Source organism: Podarcis raffonei, chromosome 13 (assembly GCF_027172205.1).
Source record: "Podarcis raffonei isolate rPodRaf1 chromosome 13, rPodRaf1.pri, whole genome shotgun sequence".
NCBI lineage: Eukaryota > Metazoa > Chordata > Lepidosauria > Squamata > Lacertidae > Podarcis > Podarcis raffonei.
This window is the reverse complement of record NC_070614.1, coordinates 29,099,305-29,121,569: the sequence shown is the minus strand read 5'-3', so window position 1 is coordinate 29,121,569 and position 22,265 is coordinate 29,099,305. Positions and strand designations below refer to the sequence as shown.

The 22,265-nt window shown below is 40.6% G+C and overlaps 2 protein-coding genes and 1 pseudogene across 2 annotated transcripts; 1 reads left to right on the top strand and 2 right to left on the bottom strand.

Annotated features, from left to right (window-relative positions):
- Window positions 1-1,059: 1,059 nt before the first annotated feature.
- On the top strand, window positions 1,060-4,482 carry LOC128400329 (olfactory receptor 2AP1-like). The gene is made up of 2 exons (XM_053362480.1): window positions 1,060-1,116; window positions 3,445-4,482. The coding sequence occupies exons 1-2, from the start codon at window positions 1,060-1,062 to the stop codon at window positions 4,480-4,482; spliced, it is 1,095 nt and encodes a 364-aa protein (XP_053218455.1).
- A 10,032-nt stretch (window positions 4,483-14,514) lies between these two features.
- On the bottom strand, window positions 14,515-16,778 carry LOC128400327 (olfactory receptor 1020-like; annotated as a pseudogene).
- Window positions 16,779-17,316: 538 nt separating this feature from the next.
- Window positions 17,317-21,790, bottom strand: LOC128400326 (olfactory receptor 11A1-like). The gene is made up of 2 exons (XM_053362479.1): window positions 21,776-21,790; window positions 17,317-18,327 (listed from the first exon to the last, which is right to left on the bottom strand). Exons 1-2 carry the CDS (start codon window positions 21,788-21,790, stop codon window positions 17,326-17,328), a joined length of 1,017 nt encoding a protein of 338 aa, XP_053218454.1. The 3' UTR covers window positions 17,317-17,325.
- Between the last annotated feature and the right edge of the window lie 475 nt (window positions 21,791-22,265).

The following is a 22,265-nucleotide window of genomic DNA, read 5'->3' as shown; positions in this document are numbered from 1 at the left end:
TGTCTTCATGGATCTGGTGAAGCATACAGAAAGATTTTGTAATTGTGAGACACTTGTAGCTTATTGTGAGATGGACACATAATTTTTACAAATTTAAACTCTGTATTGCACAATGATTGCTTTCGACAACAAATGACTGGCACAAAGCAATGGGAATTAACCCATTACAGGGATTCGAAATGCTGACCTTATGACTGGCAAGCCCAAGAGACTTGGTAGTTTAGACCACAGTACCACCAGCATCCCTGGGGAGAGGATGCAAGTGGACAGCAGAAGTAGATTCTGGAAACTCTTATCCTGGATCAGAGATGTATATTTCAAGGACAAAATTCAACCATCTACTACACAGTGGTCTGAAGACCTCATAGTCCCTTTTATGACTGAGCACAAAGCTCCCAACTGTCAGTCTTCTTTAGATACATTTCTGGATACATGGACTGTGTATGTTAATCTATATGTTTATATTAGGATTGGTGTAATATGCTTATTGTCAATGTCACATGCTGCTATCTTTATTTTTTCCTTCTAGTCATGTTGTTATATTTGCAAATATATATTTTTTAAAGAAAACACATCTGTTTCGTAATATCAAGACCAGGCTTTGGGAGAGTAACATGTAATCAATAAAATGAATTTCCCCTGGCATGAGTGAACCTGTAACTTTCTGCATCTGAGAACATTTTTCCAGCTCATTTGGCTGGAGTATCGTTGATATCCTATTATGTGAGCCTTACCATGCTAATTGTTTAAGATGTTTGGCATAGCTCCCAGAATTAGTGATACATAGAGCCAAGCATAGGGGGGGAAATTGATCAGTGCCATCCCCCCAGTACTTGCAAGTATCCATCTACGGAAACATTTGTGCTTGATAATTTAAGCATATTTGAATAAGTGCATCTGCTGATACTTTCCTAATAAATAGAAGCAAGACAAATTAGGAGCTTTTAGAAGAGCACACTGATATTCTGCTACTGTAAGGAAGCAAGACTCTACAACATCCACCTGAAGCAAAGATTGTTTGGATAGAGAAGCAGCAAAACAGAGACTTGTCTTATAGTGATGGAACCTGAATCTAACACATCAGAAATTCCACCTAGAAATATAATCATTTTTGAGGTAAATATTTATGCATTAGCTTTTCATCCCTATGTGCTGTATTTGGAACTGTGGGGTTGTCTGATGGGAAGTGAAGGATGTGCTCCATAAATCTGTTTGTTCTCATTTTTATTCAGATTGACAGTTACTTAATGTACCTTCCTCTCTCTCTCTCTCTCTCTCTCTTTCTTTCTTGCTTGCTTGCTTGCTTGCTTTATTAATTTACAAAATAATAATGTTGCTTAGTCCTCAAATTTATTAAGTTTATTAAGAAAGTCATAGAGTTGGAAAGCATATAAAATGAGATATTTTACTGAAGCAATTAATTTTAAACTCTTTGGAATATTGGAGGCAACACTTTGAATTTCACAGAAAACAACTCCAGGACTAGGTGCTCAGTGTTAAAATAATGAAAATAATGTCAATGTTAATACAATAACGATTGTATTAATAGAGATGACAGCAGTGGGACACGGGACTTCACTGTTTACCAGAGTTTCTTCTAATTCCCCCATAGCTACATCACACCAGGCACATTTTCTTTCCTTCTCCAATTCCAGCCAAAAAAGAAAAGGTTGGCTATTGCCTGTTCAGCACTCACTCCAAGTGATTGACTAGAAGTCCTGTGGTACACATGTGGTTGAATGCTGCCTGTAAAAAAAAGCAGGGAAGATGTAATAGCTCTCTTCAAATGTTTAAAGGTATAACACAGAGACGAGGGAGCAGACTTGCTCTGCGTTGTTCCCAAATGTAGGACCAGAAAAAATTACAGGGAAGAAGATTTCAGCTAAACATGAAAAGAAACTGTGAAATAAGAGCTGTTTCATAGTGGAACATATGTACCAACTTGAACATTTAGCTTTGTGGAATGTGCACTGTTGAAGGAGCTAAAGAACATGTGTTCCACATTTGTAAGAAATCAATAGTGTAAGAAATCTAGAGCAGTGGCTATACTTTGGAATGCCCAACCTACTGATATCTGACAGATATCTGCGCTATACCCTTTTCAATGCCTGCCTAAAATTTCTTTCTTTAGCCAAGCCTCCCCAGATATGTAGCAAAAACAAATGTGTCTTCTTTTTTAGCTATTGATGATTCCAGTCATCTTTTCACTGTTTTTAAATACCTGCTTTGAGCTGTTCTACAGATAATCTTAATGTTTTGTTTCATGCTTTTGTAAACTGCTAAGAGGTTTTCTTACAATCAAGCAAAGTATGCAAAGCCATTTATTTATGTACAAATTTTTAAAAAAACCAGACTGCCATGGGAAATCCTGGTCTATCCTCTATTATTTACGCACAGACCAGGCACACATCTGTCGTCAGTGCTGTGCTTGCATCCTGTGTAACAGTGTGTGTCCTAATACTGTGAATATCAGCACACAGCACACTGTGTCACCAGCAAAGTTTGATTACAGCATCCTGTAGGAAAGTATGGTGTTCCACACAGAAAACATTCCCTTATTCTAAGGTAAACTTTTGATTCAGGGAACAAGTGAGTCATTTCTCACTAAGGTCATGTCCTTTCAACTACCAACTGGGCCGGGTAAATTAATGAAACTGTCCCTTTCATTTCATGCAATAAACCAACCTTTCTTCCTTCCTCTGGTGCATGAACATCTTGGGGCATACGGTTAAGGGTAGAAACACATATTCACAGCAAAAGCACATTTTAACTTCAACAGAAGATCCTAAACCTGTTTGGAGTGTATGTTGGAAAACATATGAGTGCTGGACACACACATGAGTTTGTAACATCTGCATTGCAGATATTTTCCTGATTGAAGGGGAGGTGGTGGACTAGGTGATCCGCAAAGCAATCTTTACAACAGGCATGGCCAAATGTGGAGGGCCAAGTTTGGCCATGCCTTCTTTACAATCTGGTGATTTTCCATTGTGCAAGTTTTCTGCTTCCAGGGAAAATATTTTGTATTACCTGGAAGCACCCAAAGCAGTATCCCCCTCCCTCATACTTTTGAAGGAGATACAATCCCGTCTCAGGATTGTACAGTCTTGCTTTCTCATTACATCACTATCCCTAGTGGGATGGGCAGCAACATAGTTCTGGAATCCCAGCTTTGGGAATATTGCCTAGTTTCAGGGAGGAAACAGGGTAAAGCCACAGGTAGGAAATGGTTAAGCACTATCCTTCTCTCCAAATGCCTCACCTCTGCAAATCAGCCCTTCTCACTGGCCCTAACTCTAACCCTTTCTATGCGAGAAGTGCTTCAAAGGAAAAGACGTAGGGTCGTGGCAGAGCTTTTAAAACACATGATACTCCATGACCATTATTTTTAAATAATACAGCATGAGAAAACCATATTGGATACCTGGATCCTGCCAACTTTAGCTTCGAACATCAGTGGATGGTGAAACAGGAGTGTCCAAGCTCACTAAAACTTGTCAAATTGTATTTCAGAACAATGTTGAGATTCATCATCAAACAGAAATAAAGAAAAATATGTCAAGCCCTACAACATTCATCCTTCTGGGATTTAGTAATCTCCTTGAACTGCGAATCTTCCTCTTTGTATTCTTTTTTGCCATCTATGCTTTGTCGCTTGTTGCAAACCTCCTAATTGTTTTTCTGGTTGTGGTTGACCAGCATCTTCAAACCCCCATGTACTTTTTCATCATGAATCTGTCCTTCTTGGAGACTTGCTACATTTCCACCATCCTCCCCAGGATGCTGGTCAGTTTCCTTACTGGGGATAGGTCCATATCCATTATGGGATGCATCACACAATATTATTTCTTTGGTTTCTTGGCAGCTACGGAATGTTATCTTCTGGCCATGATGTCCTATGACCGGTATTTGGCAATATGCAAACCTCTGCACTATTCAACCATTATGAATGGTAGACTCTGCTTCCAGTTAGCATTCACTTCTTGGATGAGTGGTCTGTTAACCAACACTATCATAACATCTCTCATGGTAGAGCTCAAATTCTGTGGGCCCAATGAAATTGATGATTTCTTTTGTGATGTATATCCAGTGGCAAACCTTTCTTGTAGCAATACTCACATAGTAAGAACTGCAGTTTTTATACTAGGGCTGATGGTGACATTACCCCCTTTTCTACTAACTTTGGCCTCCTATAGCTGCATCATTTCCACTGTCTTGCAAATTAAATCCAAGGTAGCGCAGCAAAAGGCCTTCTCCACCTGCTCTTCTCATCTGATTGTTGTGTCACTTTTCTATGGGTCAATATTCCTTGTCTATATAGTCCCTGAAACAGAAACACTGAAGAGACTACACAAAATGTTTTCTCTGTTCTACACCATCCTGACTCCCACGCTGAACCCCCTCATATACAGCTTGAGAAATAGGGAGGTGAAAGAAGCTCTGTTCAGATCTGTCAGTAAATTCAACAGCAGAGTTTTGTAGCTTCGCAATGTTGTGCTGGATCTGGTGAAGTATGCAGAAATACACATAGATGAAGGGTTGAGAAAGGATTTGCCATTAATGGGATATGAGGATCACACATTTGCAAATACCTCAGTAAAGCAGCCTGAGCCAAACCCCTCACATTAATGTGCATATTGCAATTCAGTTCTTCAGCATATTTTTTGACTTCTGAAGTTGTTGTGGCACACTTTTCAGCAGATGGATCTGATTGGTATTTTCATGGATCTGTTAATCCATAATCACAATTATTACGGATAATTGTAGTTGATGAAGATATAAAATAAAGCATGATTTTTAAAATTGTAAAATGTGTATTTGCCATGGCTATTGAAAGAACAACAACAATTACTTGCATTTACCTCCTGAATTGGCCTCCATTTCTATAATGCTAAAGGACAGAGGGTCTCTAGATATTGTTGGCCAAAATGGTCTCAGATGGTAAGGGTTTTAGCCCAACAATATCTAATGGGCCATTCATTCCCTACCACTGAACTAAACCAATATGAAAATTTTTAATGGGATTTCAAATGCCAGCCTAAATGGCCATATCGCTGTGCCATTTCAATCTCTCGTTCAACTCTTATTCATCACCACTATGTGGTTATGTTCTGTGTCATCAAGATTTCAATCTTATGCCAATTTACTTCAGAGTAATCTCCACTGAATTCAATAGAAATTCCTTTTCTATACACATGCATAGGATTGTTCTGGAAGGATCCAATCCTGTGCACACTTCTCTGGAAGTAAGTCCTGTTAAAGTCATTGGGGATTTTGATTATACATGTACAGGATCGCATGTTAGTTACATCAATATATTAATAATATTTTTAGTATATTTATTTATTTATATCCTGCCTTTCCCCTGACAAAGACTCAAGGCGTCTTACAGATAAAATAATAACAGCTAAAAACATAGGGGAGGGAAAACAATATTTAAATAAAATAAAGTAATAAAATTAAAATTGTATCTGGCATGTCTGTGCTCATGTCTGTTCATGTGTGTGTATTTTAATCGACACATATTGGGACATTTCTATGGAAAGCCAGAGTAATGTTTGCTTTTTACAAGAAGACAGAGAGATTTGACATGCAGAGTTTGATTTTGCAGGATGTCCTCCAATATTTCCTGAGTATTCTCAGGTAGAAGCAAGAAATTTCACATGGTTCAAGGACATTCACTATATAGTATACACTGAACGGTGTTGGCTGTTTGCAGTTTAGTAGCGCAGAGAGCTTGCTGGGGAGACCATGCATTAAAAAATAAAGGACTCAAAAATAACTTAAACAAGGTTTTAATAAGAAAAACAAAAACTCCTTTTACACTAAATACATTAACAACCAAACCAGACCCAACCACCAACCCATCCCCCAGGGTAATGGGAGAGCTAGGTGCTGCTCCTTATATACTACACCCAAATGCTGACACACCTTAATCAAATACAACTCAGCAGCACCTGCTACGTTTCACAGCTGTAAAGCTGGGTCTCGTTATCTTGCTCTGGCCCTTGCTCTGGCCCCTTAAAGACATACACATCGGGTGCAACAATGATGAACCTTTACATTTAAAGAAACCATTCAACATTTCCCCTGCGGTTCATCATTGTGGAACAAAAACATAAAGCATACTTTGTACATGTCTTTCATGTGTAACCTTTGGAAGTGCTTTAGTAAAAATGTCCGCAATTTGATTGTCACCTGGAACATATTCAAATACAATCATTTCGTCAGCAATTAGTTTCTTTACAAACTGTAAACGTAACCTTAAAACTCTAGTGCACTGCGTATTGGTCTCTGAACACAGGATAGCAAGTCCGCTCTGGGAATCAAGGTAAACTTTTACTGGTAGTGTTACTTGCATCTGTAGGTCTGCAAATACTTGCAGATACCGTTCTACATCACGAGTGGCCTGAACGCATGCACATAATTCACTCTCTGTTGTGGAGAGACAAATAATGGTTTGTGTCTGGGACTTCCATTCAAATGGACAACCGTTATAACAAAACACCATACCAGACACACCCCTGCAATTATTTTGTTCCACTGCATGAGATGCATCGCAGAAAATTTCAAAACCTTTGTCAATACATGTTGTAAACTGCAACCTATAATGTTTGGTGTGTTTAAGGTAATTTCTGAACATCATTGTAGCTTTTTGGCTCAAAAACTGCCTTATTGGCATACACAGTATTAAAATGTTCATCTGCAAAACGTTGTGGCTTCTGTCTCTTTCTATCTGAACATCTCAGTCCGGAAGGAGAGTCAGACTCCTCAGACTTAATGGGACTAAGTGAACCACTAGTTTCAGGTTGTAAATCATTGTCAGATTGAAGAGATGCCTGTAGGCTAAGCTCACGGTCAGAAAACTCAAGAGAATCTAACCTCCCCTCGGGTCCCTTTGACTTTAAATCATCAAACAAATCAGATTCAACAGACTTTTTGTCTTTTTCCATTAATTCAGAAGCACCATTTCCTGCTGCTGCTGCTTCTTCCTCTTCTTCCTCAGTATTATCTATACCATCAGTATCTTGGAAGACAGCAACTCCATTCCAATTTACAGTTTGTATCATGCTTCTGGTAATATGAAATTTGCCAGTTGCTGGTATGTAAATTCTGTATGCCCCCTGCTGGTAGCCCATTAATTTTCCCTGGACACTACGTTCACCCAATTTCTGCTTAGCGGGATAATGCATAATTACATCTGAACCCCAAATGCGTAGGTATTTCAGATTAGGGCGTTTTTTAAACAGCTTCTCATAGGGGGTGACATCTAAACCAGAATGATAACTGCGATTTCTAACATAACAAAACGCATTAAGCGCTTCAGCCCAAAAGTCTTTGGGCAGATTAGCATCGTGCAGATACGTTTTAACCCCTGCCTGTAGGTCACGCTGCACAACTTCAACAAGCCCATTTTGCCAGGGACTTCGGGGGCAAGATAACTCATGAGTAGTCCCCTGCGCTTCCAGGAATTTCTCAAAATCCTCAGAAACAAATTCCCCGCCCCGGTCAGAAAATAGGTTCTTAATTGGTCTGTTAAAGTGCGTTTTTACCCAGTTGCAAAAAACTTTGTACTTCTCAAATGCTTGGGACTTCTCAGCTATTGCATAAGTCCAACAATATCTACTATACTGGTCTATCAGAGTAAGCCAGTACTTAGAACCTCCTAATGATGGTGGGAGTGGCCCAACTAAATCACAATGTACGCGCTCAAATGGCTCAGTTACTTTCCTATCTGAGCATCTACCCTTGCGTGCAACCTTAATCTTATTCTTGCAACAGGATAGACATTGCATAAAGAATTTACATGGTTTTAAGTTGAGGCCATTAACAATATTCTTTGTCTTAATTACATCAGCAAAATTCAGGTGTCCCAGAATTCTGTGCGCCTCATGGACACACCCGGAATGTGGCCTTACATTCCTCAACCCCTGGCTTGACTGTGCTGCTCTGCAATTTATAGGCGATTGGGAGTAGGTGCGAAAATACAGTCTATATAAACCATCAGATTCCCGGGCATATAATAGACGTTTGTTCCCATCGAAAAACTCACACATTGACTTTAAGAAACGCACAGTTATGCCTTGACGAGCAAAGCACCTTACTGACAATAAATTGTCCACTGACGGGCAGTAAATGCAGTTCGCTATTGTAATGTTTAAAGAGTCAAGTTTAACGGTACCCCTGCCAAGCGACTGCAAGACTTGTGAATTGGCTAAATGTACATTACCAATTTCCTCTTCGAAAGAAATAAACAAGCTTCGATCGTTGCAAATATGCTGAGATGCTCCTGAGTCCACAACAAAAGACTTCCACTTGGCACGTTTAAGTCTTTTACGATCTGTTGTCCTAGCATGGAAAACTCGCGGCTCGTTTCTGTCTCTACAATACGATGTCGGCTGCTGGGCTGACAACCGTGACTGACGAACAGAAACAGGCTTGGGAGTACTTTGCTTTCTTTTGGATCTGCAGTCCTTTGCAAAATGTCCTTGCTTATTGCAGAACCAACAACGCTTGGCAGCTTTAAATACAGTTGTATCACCACAGGTTTGCATATGGCGTTCCTCATTACTTCTGGAAATAGGAGTGCTTATGGCACAAGCCTCCCTTCTGTCCAACTCGCCCATTAATCTTGCCATTACCCCTTCCACAGTTAATTGTGCTGGTGGAACAGCAGATATCTGGCTAGCTAGGCCATCAAAGTCCTCATTAAGGGAACAAAGAATGATAAAAACATACTGAATATCAGGTATGTCCATGTCCCTTCGAATTAATTCGCCGCGTATTGCCTCCAGACGTCTCAAGTGTGCTGCCAAATCACCACCAGGCTGCAACTTCGTCTGGTACAACTGCTTGAAAAACGTCAATGCAGATGCTGACTCTTTCCTAATATGCACTGCTGCAAGACTGTCCCACATTTCTTTGGCAGTTTTCTTATTTCTTATATAGACTACTTGCTGGTCACTGACTGCCAAATTAATTATCGCCCTGGCTTTTGCATCTCCTTTCGACCAAGCATTAGTCACAGGGTCAGGAGGGTCATCAGTTACATAGGTCCATACTTCTCTAGAGGTCAAAAGCGCCTCCACCCGAAAAGACCATAAACTATAGTTCTCATCTGTTAGCTGTGGGAAGACCAGAGCCTTCTCAGCTTCAGGAACCCGGTCAACCATTCTGGAACTCTTCCAGACCCACAGAAACTACACTAACAGGAGAAGGAGTTTTCAAACCTTTCTCAGAGTCCAAAAATATGCAGTCATCCACTCAGCAGCTGGGCCCATAACCAAAGATGTTGGCTGTTTGCAGTTTAGTAGCGCAGAGAGCTTGCTGGGGAGACCATGCATTAAAAAATAAAGGACTCAAAAATAACTTAAACAAGGTTTTAATAAGAAAAACAAAAACTCCTTTTACACTAAATACATTAACAACCAAACCAGACCCAACCACCAACCCATCCCCCAGGGTAATGGGAGAGCTAGGTGCTGCTCCTTATATACTACACCCAAATGCTGACACACCTTAATCAAATACAACTCAGCAGCACCTGCTACGTTTCACAGCTGTAAAGCTGGGTCTCGTTATCTTGCTCTGGCCCTTGCTCTGGCCCCTTAAAGACATACACATCGGGTGCAACAATGATGAACCTTTACATTTAAAGAAACCATTCAGATTTAATCTGAAAGGGAGGGTGAAAGCTGAATTGCAATTGGTGCTAGTCAAGTTACTTGATTGTGTAGGTCTAGGTGGTCCTCCATCTGCACTTCACACCTTTCTCTGAAACTTGTCTCTTTGAAATATGTTGCTGTGTATTGAATGCTGCAATGGACATAGTGATCTAATCCTTCTCCCTTCTATTTAAGGCTGTTGCTTGTCCCAATTTATAGTCATCAGCACAGGAAATATTGCTGGGCTCCAGCTCACCTACAGAAAATTAATAGGTTTCCCAATTAATTAATTAATTAAATTTGTACACCGCCCTATACCCATAGATCTCAGGGCAGTTCACAACAACATTTCAACAAAAGTATGACTCTGAAAGGCAAAGATGGAATGTCTAATGAGTGCAAGCTTGTTTGTCCTCTAATTGCAGGCAACATGTGCTGCAGTTCTGGGGCAGTCTACCCCCGCACACCTCTGCTGCTTTTAGAGCAATGTCAGGTTCCTGTCTTACCTAAACTATAAAGGGACCTCTTTGGAAGAAGGGGCTTGGGCCCCATGGAGACCCTTGTTCCAGCTGAAGATCTAAAGGTGACCTGAAATACCCTTTCTAGGGCTCCCGCCAATAACTCCTCCTACCCTATACTGCTTTGATCTCCAGTTCTCTTTGTCAATTGGCCTCAGGAGCAAAGGGAGCAGGAGACCACATGGGAAGCCAAGTGTTTCAATAGAAGCCTCCATTTGCCTACCAAATGCTTCTATTGCTCATGATCTACTAGAGTGGGAGGGTCTATTCAGTGGCAGGAGGGAAATCTAGCTGCAAGCAATGACTCGGCTTCAATAAATGAGAAAATAAAGGAGGAGCTGTCAGTGACTATACAACTCTCTCCATATCCTCTGGACCATTGTTAATGCCCACATTTCCATCTCTGCTCTGGAACTCACTGCCTTAGCTCCTGCCTCCACACCTAGAGCTTGACACAGGCACTCAACTTTAAAATACTTGGAAGTGGGCTATGAAACTTCAAGAACCTCCAAGTCTTAGCTGAAATGGCACGAGCCTAGGATACCTCCTCTCATACCAACTTGTTCACTCCCTGGGATCTTCTGGGGATCCACTTGTGCCACAAGGGTGGCTGAGGAATGGCTGGTTGAGATGTGAGAGAGGCCTTTCTCCATGATCATGCCAATCTCTACTTCAGGATGTTCAGTGCCTTCTACCCTCCATTCTTTTCCATGCCTAAGACTTTTATTACTGTTCCAGTTGGCATCTGCCATTTGACATTCCAAGTTGAGGATTTTTCTGTGGGCTGGATTTTGAAACTGGTTGGACACAGTGCTGTCTTTCTAGAAAAAGAGGTCCTGGTACTCACCATGGATACCTCCCTTGTTCTCTTACAGTGGCAATGGTGCCCACCTGAGAGGTGCCAAAAAGATTCCAGCTGAAAAAAGCTCTGTACCTGTTACACCCGTCTCTGTTTTTCCAAATGTTTGCTTTTACAGTTGATTATTTAATTTTTGTTTTTTTCCTTCCTTAATGGAAGCTGGCTGCGCACGAAAAAGGCAGTGGTACAGAAGAATATTTTTTTAAATAAATCATACATCAATGACAATCCATCATTCTTTATTATGATGAGCATAGTTCAGCCACTAAGTTACAGTCAAACAAATACAGTTTGCAGTTAGCAAGACAGTAGCAGTCTATTAGGAATTAATAGACAGAGGTTAGACTACATCCCACTTTTATTAACCAGTTTGGCTCTGTTTTGTTTGTGGGGCAGTTATAAGGCAATGCACATTCATCCTGATTTGCTTCCAAGGTATTTACACATCTTCCTGTTAATCATTCATTCCTCCCACACTTTTCAGTTTCTTTCCCCATCACTGCAGAGTCTGTGGGTGTGTTTTATGTGGATTGCTTATGCTAGGGCATGGGCACTAGGACACTTTATTCCGCTTGAATTATGCAAGACTACATTTAGTTTTCTGATAAGGGCTACAATCCGACTTGCAAAATAGTGACAGTATGTGGGACAGGCTGCATGGCACAGACATGTCCTCGGTGTCTTGCTGCTGCTTGCTCACTACCCTTCTAGCTCTCTGCCAACCCAAACAAATGCATTGGTGGTGTCACTATGCATCGCATAAGGAGACTCATGAATGTTCATGCATGAGTGTATAGCCTGGGCTGTTTGCCTCACTGCCTGATCACTTGGTCAGAGTGAGTTGCCTGCCTTAAGCAGCAAATGCTGCAGATGAGAAAGCCATACCAAAGCACTAAATCAAAAGCTCTCCATGCCCCCAAAGCTGAATTGCCTTCAGTGGTAACTCCAGCATCGAAGGTTAAGATGCCACTCCAGTCTCTATTTGGAATGAAGGGACACCATATTGTCTTTTGCCTCAGGTAGCAAGATATTTTGGACTGGCCCATGAATGTGTTGCCTTGTGTTTCACTTTTGTGGAAGTAGGAAACAGTAGGAATAAAATATACACATCATTTGCCACTATGGCCGTTGCCTTTCAAGTACTCTTTTTGCAACCTTCTTAATCATTTGCATGTTTAAGCATGTCTACAAACTAATGGGAGGGGAAATGATGCTAAGCTTGATGCAAAATGGTGGTCAAGCTGCCGGTACACTGGCAGCAAAAGCCATTCAGAAAGAAGCTTTGCTACTGCCACAACAAAGGTGAGACCTACTCTGGAGGAACATTTTCTTCTAACCCTGAAGAAACTTGATGATTTCCCAATAGCATGGGAAATTCTGAGGGGCCACTTGCAAAGAACTCTAAAAATTATGCAGTTCACCTGGCTGTGGTTTATGTTGAAACATCCACTGCATTCATTGTGGCAGTAGGGTGGACCAGAGAATGAGAACAGGGAAGACAAATGTTTGAGAGCCAGTGTGGTGTAGTGGTTAAGAGCGGTAGTCTCGTAATCTGGGGAACCGGGTTCGCGTCTCCGCTCCTCCACATGCAGCTGCTGGGTGACCTTGGGCCAGTCACACTTCTTTGAAGTCTCTCAGCCCCACTCACCTCACAGAGTATTTGTTGTGGGGGAGGAAGGGAAAGGAGAATGTTAGCCGCTTTGAGACTCCTGAAGGGGAGTGAAAGGTGGGATATCAAATCCAATCTCTTCTTCTTCTTCTTGTGTCATAGTTCAGCTGTATAGAAACATTCTCAAAACTGGTTTGTAAGCGTAATTAAACTAGAAACAATAAAAACAATTATAAATCCATAATAAATAAAAAGCAAGATTAGAGTAGAAATCAGAAAGGGCTTCCTTCACAGATTAAAAGTGTGATATTTTCTTTTTAAAATATTATGTATTTGTCTGGCAGTGGAAGGTAATGCCTTAAGAGAGAATATTATGAAAATGATTTACAGGTGGTACATGACGCCAGTCAAGCTTGCAAAAATTTACCACTTGCCTGATAATAAATGTTGGAAATGTAAAGAAAATGAAGGTACATTTTTTCACCTTTGGTGGACGTACCCAAAGATTAAGGTGTTCTGGGAAATGATTTATAATGAAATGAAAAAGGTATTTAAATATACCTTCCTGAAGAAACCAGAGGCCTTTCTCTTGGGTATTGTCGGCCAACTGGTGACAAAGAAGGATAGAACTTTTTTTATGTACACTACAACAGCAGCAAGAATACTCATCGCAAAGTATTGGAAGACACAAGATCTACCCACCTTGGAAGAATGGCAGATGAAGGTGATAGACTATATGGGACTGGCAGAAATGACGGGCAGAATCTGAGACCAGGGGAGAGAGACAGTGGAAGAAGATTGGAAGAAATTTAAGGACTATCTTAAGAAATATTGTAAAATTAATGAATGTTAGAAGGACGCTGGATTAGAATTTATGTGGTTCTTAGCAGTTTTGGATAAGTAACAAGGAAAAGAAAGGTCAAAAATTAGATGAAAATTAAGGGAAAGGATTTGTTGAATTTAATAAATTAGAAATTGGAATACAGAAAGGGGAGGTATGAGGAAGTCGGGGAAGTAAGTTATAAGAAAATAAGGGATTGAAAGTATACTTGTTTTTCATTTTTGTCTGTTTGTATTTTTGTTTTGTTTTGTTTTTATATAAATTTTTGAAACTCTAATAAAAATCTTTTTTTTAAAAAAAAGAAGAAGATTGAACCGCTGAATGAAGCTCCAATGTCAGTGTGGGTGTTGGGATGTACAAGCCCAAACAGACCTTCCTTTTGTTCATTTACACGTCTTACAGCAATCTACTCAGGGCTCTGAAGATAAGGTGGGATCCGGATTTTGTTCCTTATTACGCAGATGACCTACATTCTATTGGTTTTATACATAAAACCAAGACTTTGTTGCTCAGCCAAAAACCATAACATAAGAGCTAGTAAGAAATAAGAAATGAAGGTACAGTCTGATAAACTAGCTGACTCACAACAAGCGATAATGCTAGCAACCCATATAGAATCAAAGGAACTGAATGGAGTAGTTCAGCAGCTATGCCTCACAACTTTTGATCAGCTTTTAAATGTAAGGAAAGGGATTGAGTCAGGTGAATCCTTGCAATAAATAGTAATCTGCAAGAAACAGCTCTTAGGTTTTTATGAGGGGATTGTTCAAGAGAGTCGGGACAGTGCAGAATACTTTACTAAGATGTCTCAGAATTTAGGTGTTGGGAAACATCTGGAGAATTATTACGGTGCCACAAAAAATACAAGCCATAGCGGGATGAGAAGAGCAGTACAAAAAAGGGTTTAGAAGATGAGTATTTTTTTAGGATGGTGGAACTTTTCTTCTGTAAACGGCCTTCTTGTAAACACTCTATTACAAAGCCTCTCACATTTTACTCCTGTAAGCCATGACCAAGGATCTTCAACGGCTGATAAGGTTAAAGGATGGAGGGGAGCAAAGTCTTGCATGAACTGTCCATCTACCACATAGAGTCTTTAAGGCTTCTTTGTTTCTCAAACTGTAGATGAGAGGATTGATAAAGGGATTCAGGATGGTGTAGAAGAGTGAAAATACTTTACTGAGATCTCTCAGAGTCGGGGTGTCTGGCAACATCTAGACAATGATTATTGAACCATAAAAAGTGCAGACCACAATGAGATGAGAGGAGCAGGTCAAAAATGCTTTTTTCCTCCCAACAGCAGATGGAATCTTTAGGATAGTACTGATAATACAAACGTAGGATATGAGAATCAACAAGAATGGGATGACGGTGATAAAGAAGGCCGAGAAAAGGGTAAAGAGTTCAATCCTGCTAGTGTCACTGCAAGAGAGTTTTTCAATTGGGGCGAGGTCACAAAAGTAATGATTAATGACATTGGGCCCACAGAAGTATAACTGAGCCAGGAGACCTACTAGTATGCCATTAAAGAATGGACCATTTGTCCATGTCCCAGCCATAAGCTGACAACATAGTTTTCCATTCATGAGGGAAGCATACAGCAAAGGTATGCTTAGCGGTCATAGGTCATAGGACATCACGGCCAGGATATATATTTCTATAGCTACAAAAGAGCCAAAGAAATAAAACTGGGTTAGGCACCCATTTAAAGAGATGGTTCTCTTTTGAGATATCATATCAGCTAACATTTTGGGCAGGATGACTGTGCTGGTACAAGTCTCCAGGCAGGACAAATTGGCCAGGAAGAAGTACATGGGTGTGTGGAGGTGCTGATCAGCCACAACAAGCAAAATGATGAAACAATTCCCAGTTAGTGTCAAGATGTAAATCATGAGGAAAAGGGAGAAAAGGAAAGGCTGCGGCTCAAGCAGATTCCCAAAACCCAGGAGGATGAATTCTCTGATTGCTGTCTGGTTTCCTTCTTCTGTGTTCCCCATTGCTTTAATCAACAGGAGGTCAACACAACCCTACAACATAACAAGAACCAATGGTTTTAATGAAGTAGTATTCACATATTTTGGGGACAGTACTGTGCAAACCTATACATGACTACTCAGAAACACCACTGCAGAAAATTCAACGAAAATTATTCCCTGTTTGAAAAATGCGTAAATGATTTCAATAGAAATTAATAATTGGAGCCAAATGCCATGTGTCTTATTCAGTCTAACATTCTTGGATATCTGACATCTCAGTTCTGAGGGTTAGGCAGGGCTTTGATGAAAGCATATGGCTTTAGTACTTACATGCACCCATTTACTGTTGGATTATGCTCCAGGAGTTAGTGCTGCTAGCAGAGGTTGTGTGATGAACAACACCATGCAACTGAGTGTCTCTGAAACTGTCTCTTGCAAAAACGTAAAAGGAAGTGAGCCTGGAGACTTACTGCTGATTTTCTAGCTGCGTGGAAAACATGTATGATGCAAGCAACTTCTTAAACCCAACAGGGATCCCAATATTAATTCCTCCTCTGTGGACTACTATCTCCATCTGGGTAAATTGTGACCTAGAACATCTATAGGTAGGGATGTTAGAGAATTCAAAACAAAAACAGAAACGGAAACTGAAGAGGAAAGTGATGAAGCTTGCTTATTTGCCCCATATTCGGAATAGAAATCAATCAAGTGAATACCAATTAGTATTTGCTGTTGCTGGTGTGCAGGGTTTTAAGCATAATCGATAGCGTTATTTCCCCAATTTAAATTGTGTTCCCTTTGGATTGAAATGAATGGTCTTTGAAATGAAAAGAATGGTGTTACATCATTGATTACATCAATTACTTTAAATAGTAGGCAATGTTTTCTTCCAAGGTCAGATGGTTTTGCCTAAGGAAGTGGTCCTTTGGGGATTTGAAGGCAATATGGATGCTTGAGGGTGAGGATTGCAGGCTTGATTGAAGGATGGCAAGAATAACAAAAGCAATGCACACATAAGTCTGAGCAGACGGAATAGGATATATTATTGTATGCAGCTGAACACAGTTCACAGAAATAGACTACAAGAAACATATTACTCCATAGCTAGGCATGATGGAAAGAAATGCAGTAAGCAGCATAGATCATGCCCCTTTGGTTGCTGCCAGGGTAATCTGTAGACACAGCTGTAGATTGTCCCCTTTACACATCTAGAAACAGACACAGATAAATCTAAAGGATCCAGCACAAAATCTGTTTATTGAGCATTTATCCTGATGTGCTTGCACAAAGATTACACATATTACAGCCATTGTACTTATTATGGCCATCTACTCAAGGTAAGGAGATAAGGAGGAAATTACCTACTTTCATTTGATTTAATACATCAAATCAACACTTTATTGCCAAGACAACAGCCATAACACAGCAGCTAGTCAGAAATAACAACTGAAAGCATAGTCAGATAAACAAGCCCATCCGCAACAGGTGATATAGTGCAAATAAACAGAGGAGAAGTCATATAACTAAATGGAGGTACTCTAGTCACCCCAACAGAGTCCAAAATATATGCCCCAAAATGTTTTAGTAGTTTTGAAACATAAAGGACAGGGGTGAATTCAGTCAAATGCTTTTTTAAAAAATGGCAATAGTACAGTATTTAAAAAATGTAAGACACAAAGAGATGAACAGGTCAAAAAGGCTTCTCCCCCCCCCCCAACAGCAGAAGAGAACTTTAGGTTGGTGGAATCCTTTTTTCTGTAAAACCCTTTCTTTAACCACTACACTACACTACACTATGCAGTCTCTCACATATTATTCTCACAAACCATGATTCTGTATCTTCAATTTTTGATGCACTTAAAGGGAGAAAATTGAGTAAAGCCTTGCATAAACACTTAATCTACTAAATACAAACTTTAAGGCTTTGTGAACTTCTTTGTTTCTCAAACTGTAGATGAGAGGATTGATCAAGGGATTTAGGATGGTGTAGAAGAGTGAAAATACTTTATTGAGAGCTCTCAGAGTCGGGGTGTCTGGCAACATGTAGACAATGATTATTGAAGAATAAAAAGTGCAAACCACAATGAGATGAGAGGAGCAGGTCAAAAACGCTTTTTTCCTCCCAATAGCAGATGGAATCTTCAGGATGGTGGTGATAATGTAAACATAGGATGTGAGAGTCAACAAGAATGGGGTGACGGTGGAAAAGAAGGCCGAGAGGATGGTGAAGAGCTCAATGCTGCTAGTGTCACTGCAAGAGAGTTTTTCCATTGGGTTCAGGTCACAAAAGTAATGGTCTATGACATTGGGTCCACAGAAATGTAATTGTGCTAATAGGTATATCACTATGCAATTAATCAACATACCATTAATCCATGTTGCAACTATAAGCTGAAAACATAGTCTTCTACTCATAATAGAAGCATACAGCAAGGGTCTGCATATTGCCACATAGCGGTCATAGGACATTATTGCCAGGAGATACGTTTCTACAACTGCACAAGAGCCAAATAAGTAAAATTGGGCTATGCATCCATTCACAGAGATTGTTTTCTCTTCAGTTATCAAATTGATCAACATTTTGGGCAGGATGATTGAGCTATAGCAAGACTCCAGGCAGGACAAATTGGCCAGGAAGAAATACATGGGTGTGTGGAGGTGCTGATCAGCCACAACAAGCAAAATGATGAGAAAATTACCAGTTAATGTCAAGATGTAAATCATGAGGAAGAGGGAGAAAAGGAAAGGCTGCAGCTCCGGACGATTCCCAAAACCCAAGAGGATGAATTCTTTGATAGTTGTCTGGTTTCCTTCTTCTGTGTTCCACATTGATTTAATCAATCTGTGGTCAACAGAGTCCTAAAACAGAATAAGGACCGTTTATTTTAGTGCAGAAGTATCTAGTACACTTAACTGGAGCTTTTGCTAGCATTTTCTATGGGACTCTGAAGCTGAGAAACACTACAGACCCGTTGTGCCACTCAAAAGGCAGAAGTACATAAAATAGGATTGGGGTTGTGGATAACTCACATGGCAGATTTTGATCACCCCCACAGCAGTCTGCTACAGAGATATTTCTACTGATTCATTGTATAGCATCTCTGGAGCTATTGGATTTTACAGTCCTCCCTCTCTCTGCAGACAAAGAAGTAGAACCAAAAATGGGGCAGGAATCTGTCCATGGAACCCCTTCCTTGGAGCGATGGAAACTTCTTCAGGTCTCCATCATCCACTCCTATTGCTGCAATAGTGGAGAGGGCAGAAAGGAGGCATTATGGGATGGCTGTACTGGGGATAACTGAATCTAAAGCCCTCCCATTTCACCATGGCCATCATCCATAGAAACACATGCTGTATGTACACCAGAATACAGAGGGAAATACCCCAGCCCAGGAGCTAGAATATTTCATTTCATTTTCATTGAAATCAATGGAAAGGAACAACTTTTACTGAATGAAGACATAGCTCATCCATTTGGATCGGATGAGCGGCAGTCCAACCCATGAATATATTTTGATGAAAGGACTGTGTGATCCTGTACATGTCTACTGAGAAATAAACTACACAGAGTTCAAGGGAACATACTCCCTTCTTGCGAAATTGCAACCTAAATTAATACTAGGAGAAAAATGTAGAGCCAAGACTCCCCCCCCCCCCGTATAGTCTAAAAGTGAGGAATTAATCATGCTATTGAAAATGTATTTTTACAGGACTACATAAGATATTAGTGACACGTAACATGGTAGATTTTGCTTGCACGTCAAGGCCACAAACCACCCCCTTGGAAATAAAAACACAGTGACACGTAATTTAAGTTTAAATGTTAATGGGTGAATTTTGGCCACAACTTTATTGAATACAGAATGTAAGTGGTATTGACTTAGGCATTGGCAACCTATATTTGACTCCTGCCCACCTTGCAGGGAGTCTGGTAACCCACCAGAAGAGGTAATTCCGCTGATTACAATCAACTGCTAAAGTTTACTACAGTTGTTGTTTCTAATTAATTGATGGCATCACAATATTATTTAATTATCCCTCTCTGCAGGTGGACAGGTAGATCCTTAGGTGGAGAACAATGTCCACACAGAAAGGCCTCCTGCTTCCAGTCATGGAAAGCTCTGAAGCTTCCCCTCCTAAATTATTGGTGCTTCAATGGCAGAGATGACAAAAAGTAGTCATTCAGGGTGCTGCGTACTGGGGACAGATCAGGCTGAGCTTTGGATCATGAGACTTCCCAACCCCCTAATGTGTATACACACAAGGCTCATTGACACATTAAATGTAAACTCAGAAATAAACCTCACATACTTCGGTGGAATGTATTTCCTTCTTACCAAGTGTGTATAGAATCCCACCCTAAATAAATAACAGGAGCCAAATGCTATTTCTGCCATGATGTCCAAAATGTTTCAATTTGTGATATTTTGCTTTTTAATGTTTGACAGGACTTTGAAAGAGGTCAAGAATAGAAGCATACGCTTTAGTTCTTACCTGCACTCAGCTCCTGTTTCCTCGAATAATTTTCCAAGATTTAATACCAGTAGCAGAGGATTTCTCTAAATCTACGATGAAAAACAATGAGCTGCAGCTCTATTGTTCCTATTGTAAACCAAGTGTTTCTGAAACAGTTACTTACAGAAACTTCAAAGAGGTAAGAAGTTGAACTTGCATCTGGATTCTTGGCTGTGTGAAAAACTTTTATGACGTAAACAACCTTCTAATCCTAAATGGAGACTCCCATATTAAATCTTCCATGGAGCATCTACTTCATTTGAAGAAAGTGTAATCTGTGACATCTGCAAATTGTTTCAGCCACACTAAAACATTTCCAAGCCCCCACTGTTGGCTGAAACATATTCGTACTCAGAATACAAAGTGGACTGCTATTTGTCTATTGACAGGGTTGCAGTTTCCTGATGAGCCATCACACAACTAGAATTGTCAGCATTTTTATCATAGAATTCCTCTCAGCTAGCCCTGGATGTATCAGTGGATGGCCCATTTATGCTGTGTGCAGGCAGAGATGACTTCAGAAGCTCTAATGAGCATGTGTGGATTTGGCACAGAGCCTATTCCCAAAGTACCACAATCCCATTTGAGTTGATTATGCTCCATTCTGAGTACCTCAAAAGCCCAATGCTGTATCTCAATAATGTTTCAAATTAAGACTGAGGCAAAAGTCCTTACTTCAGAAGTTTTTTGGGGGTGGGGTGAGATTTGAGGGAACCTCAAATAACGGATCAATTATTGGTAGTTCATTAGTGTGGAGCTTATCACGTGTTTGGCTGTGCTGACAGCGCTGGGCATTGTTGTTTTCCAAAAAGCTTCCTTTTATCTCTGCTGACATGGGGTTCATTCTTTTCTTTTATCTCTGCTGACATGGGGTTCATTCTTTTCACCCTCCAGAATGCCCCACACAGAAAACTATTCTTGAGCACCTTGTGGAAGGAGGGGGATGATGACCACCAAGAGGAACTCTGCACTGTCAGCTCATGCAGAAGAGCCAAGATGAAAAATGAAAGAAAAAAGGCAATTTCTGCAGGATTGCATTAATCATGCAAATCCTGAGGCCCTTCTCTCAGTTCTGCCCCCCTCACAGGCATGCTTGGTAGGGACACAGGAGAGGACCTTCTCAGTGGCTGCTCCCGGACTTTGAAACTGCCTCCCTAGAGAAGCTAGACTGGCTCCTTCCATGTTGGCCTTCCACCAGCAAATGAAGACTTCCCTGTTCCAACAGGCGTTTGAGAACTGACTGCTTTTAATGAAAGGGCTGGTACTGTGCTGTTTTCATTGTAATGATTTGTATGGGTTGAAAGTTTTTATGTATGTATATAGTTTTAATTTGATCAATGTTTAATTGTTTTTTAATTATTGCTTTTTTTTCTATGTTGTTAGCGGTTCTTACTTTTATCTGAAAGCTGCCTTAAGTCCCATCAGGGAAAATGGAAGGGTAGGTAAGATTTTGAAATATGAAATCTCACAGACAAAGAATGTGAGAGTATGAGATCATAGGAGCCAACTCCAGGGCGCTGTGGGTTCTAGGCACCCCCAAAGTCAATGAGAAAAGCCAGCAGGCAGCAGCCTCAAAGAAGCAGTTCAGCTCCACCTTCCGCAGCCAGCCAGCAAGGCACCCTTTTCCGGAGGGGAGGGGAGACTTGGACGCAGAGGCAGAGTCTCTCTGTTTCCAAGTCCAAGCCCCTCCCCATGGAAAAGGGTGCCTTGCTGGCTGTGGAGAAGAGGAGGAAGAGGAGTCACCACCGCAGGCCACCACAACATGGATGTGCAACGTCTCTCACACACATACCTGCACATAGTGCATGTGACATCACACACACTATGTGCAGGCATGTGTGTGTGATGTCGCACATCCATGTTGTGTCAGTGGGCACCCACAATCCTGAGGGCAAGTTGGCACCCCTGTATGAAATTTATATTATTTGCCTATGGTCTTTTTCTCTTATACTGAGTGATGTTCCTAGACTTAGCACGAGTAGCAGAGGAGGTCTGTGGAACATGGATGGCTCTGGCCTAAGTGAAAAAATGGATATTTCTGAAACTGCTTTTTGTAAAAGCTAAAATGAAAGGACCTTTGGGAGTTGATGATTTTCTGAGTGTTAAAAATAAAATAAAATGATTGTGAACGATGCCTTCTGAACCTGAAAGGAATGTATACATTAATTGCTGTTCCTTAAGAGTAATAAACTGGGTGATATTTAACTTACTGGTTCTGTAGGGTGGTTGTAGGGGGCTGACAAATAAGTCAAGGCTGTGTCAAAAATGAAGAGAACTTAACT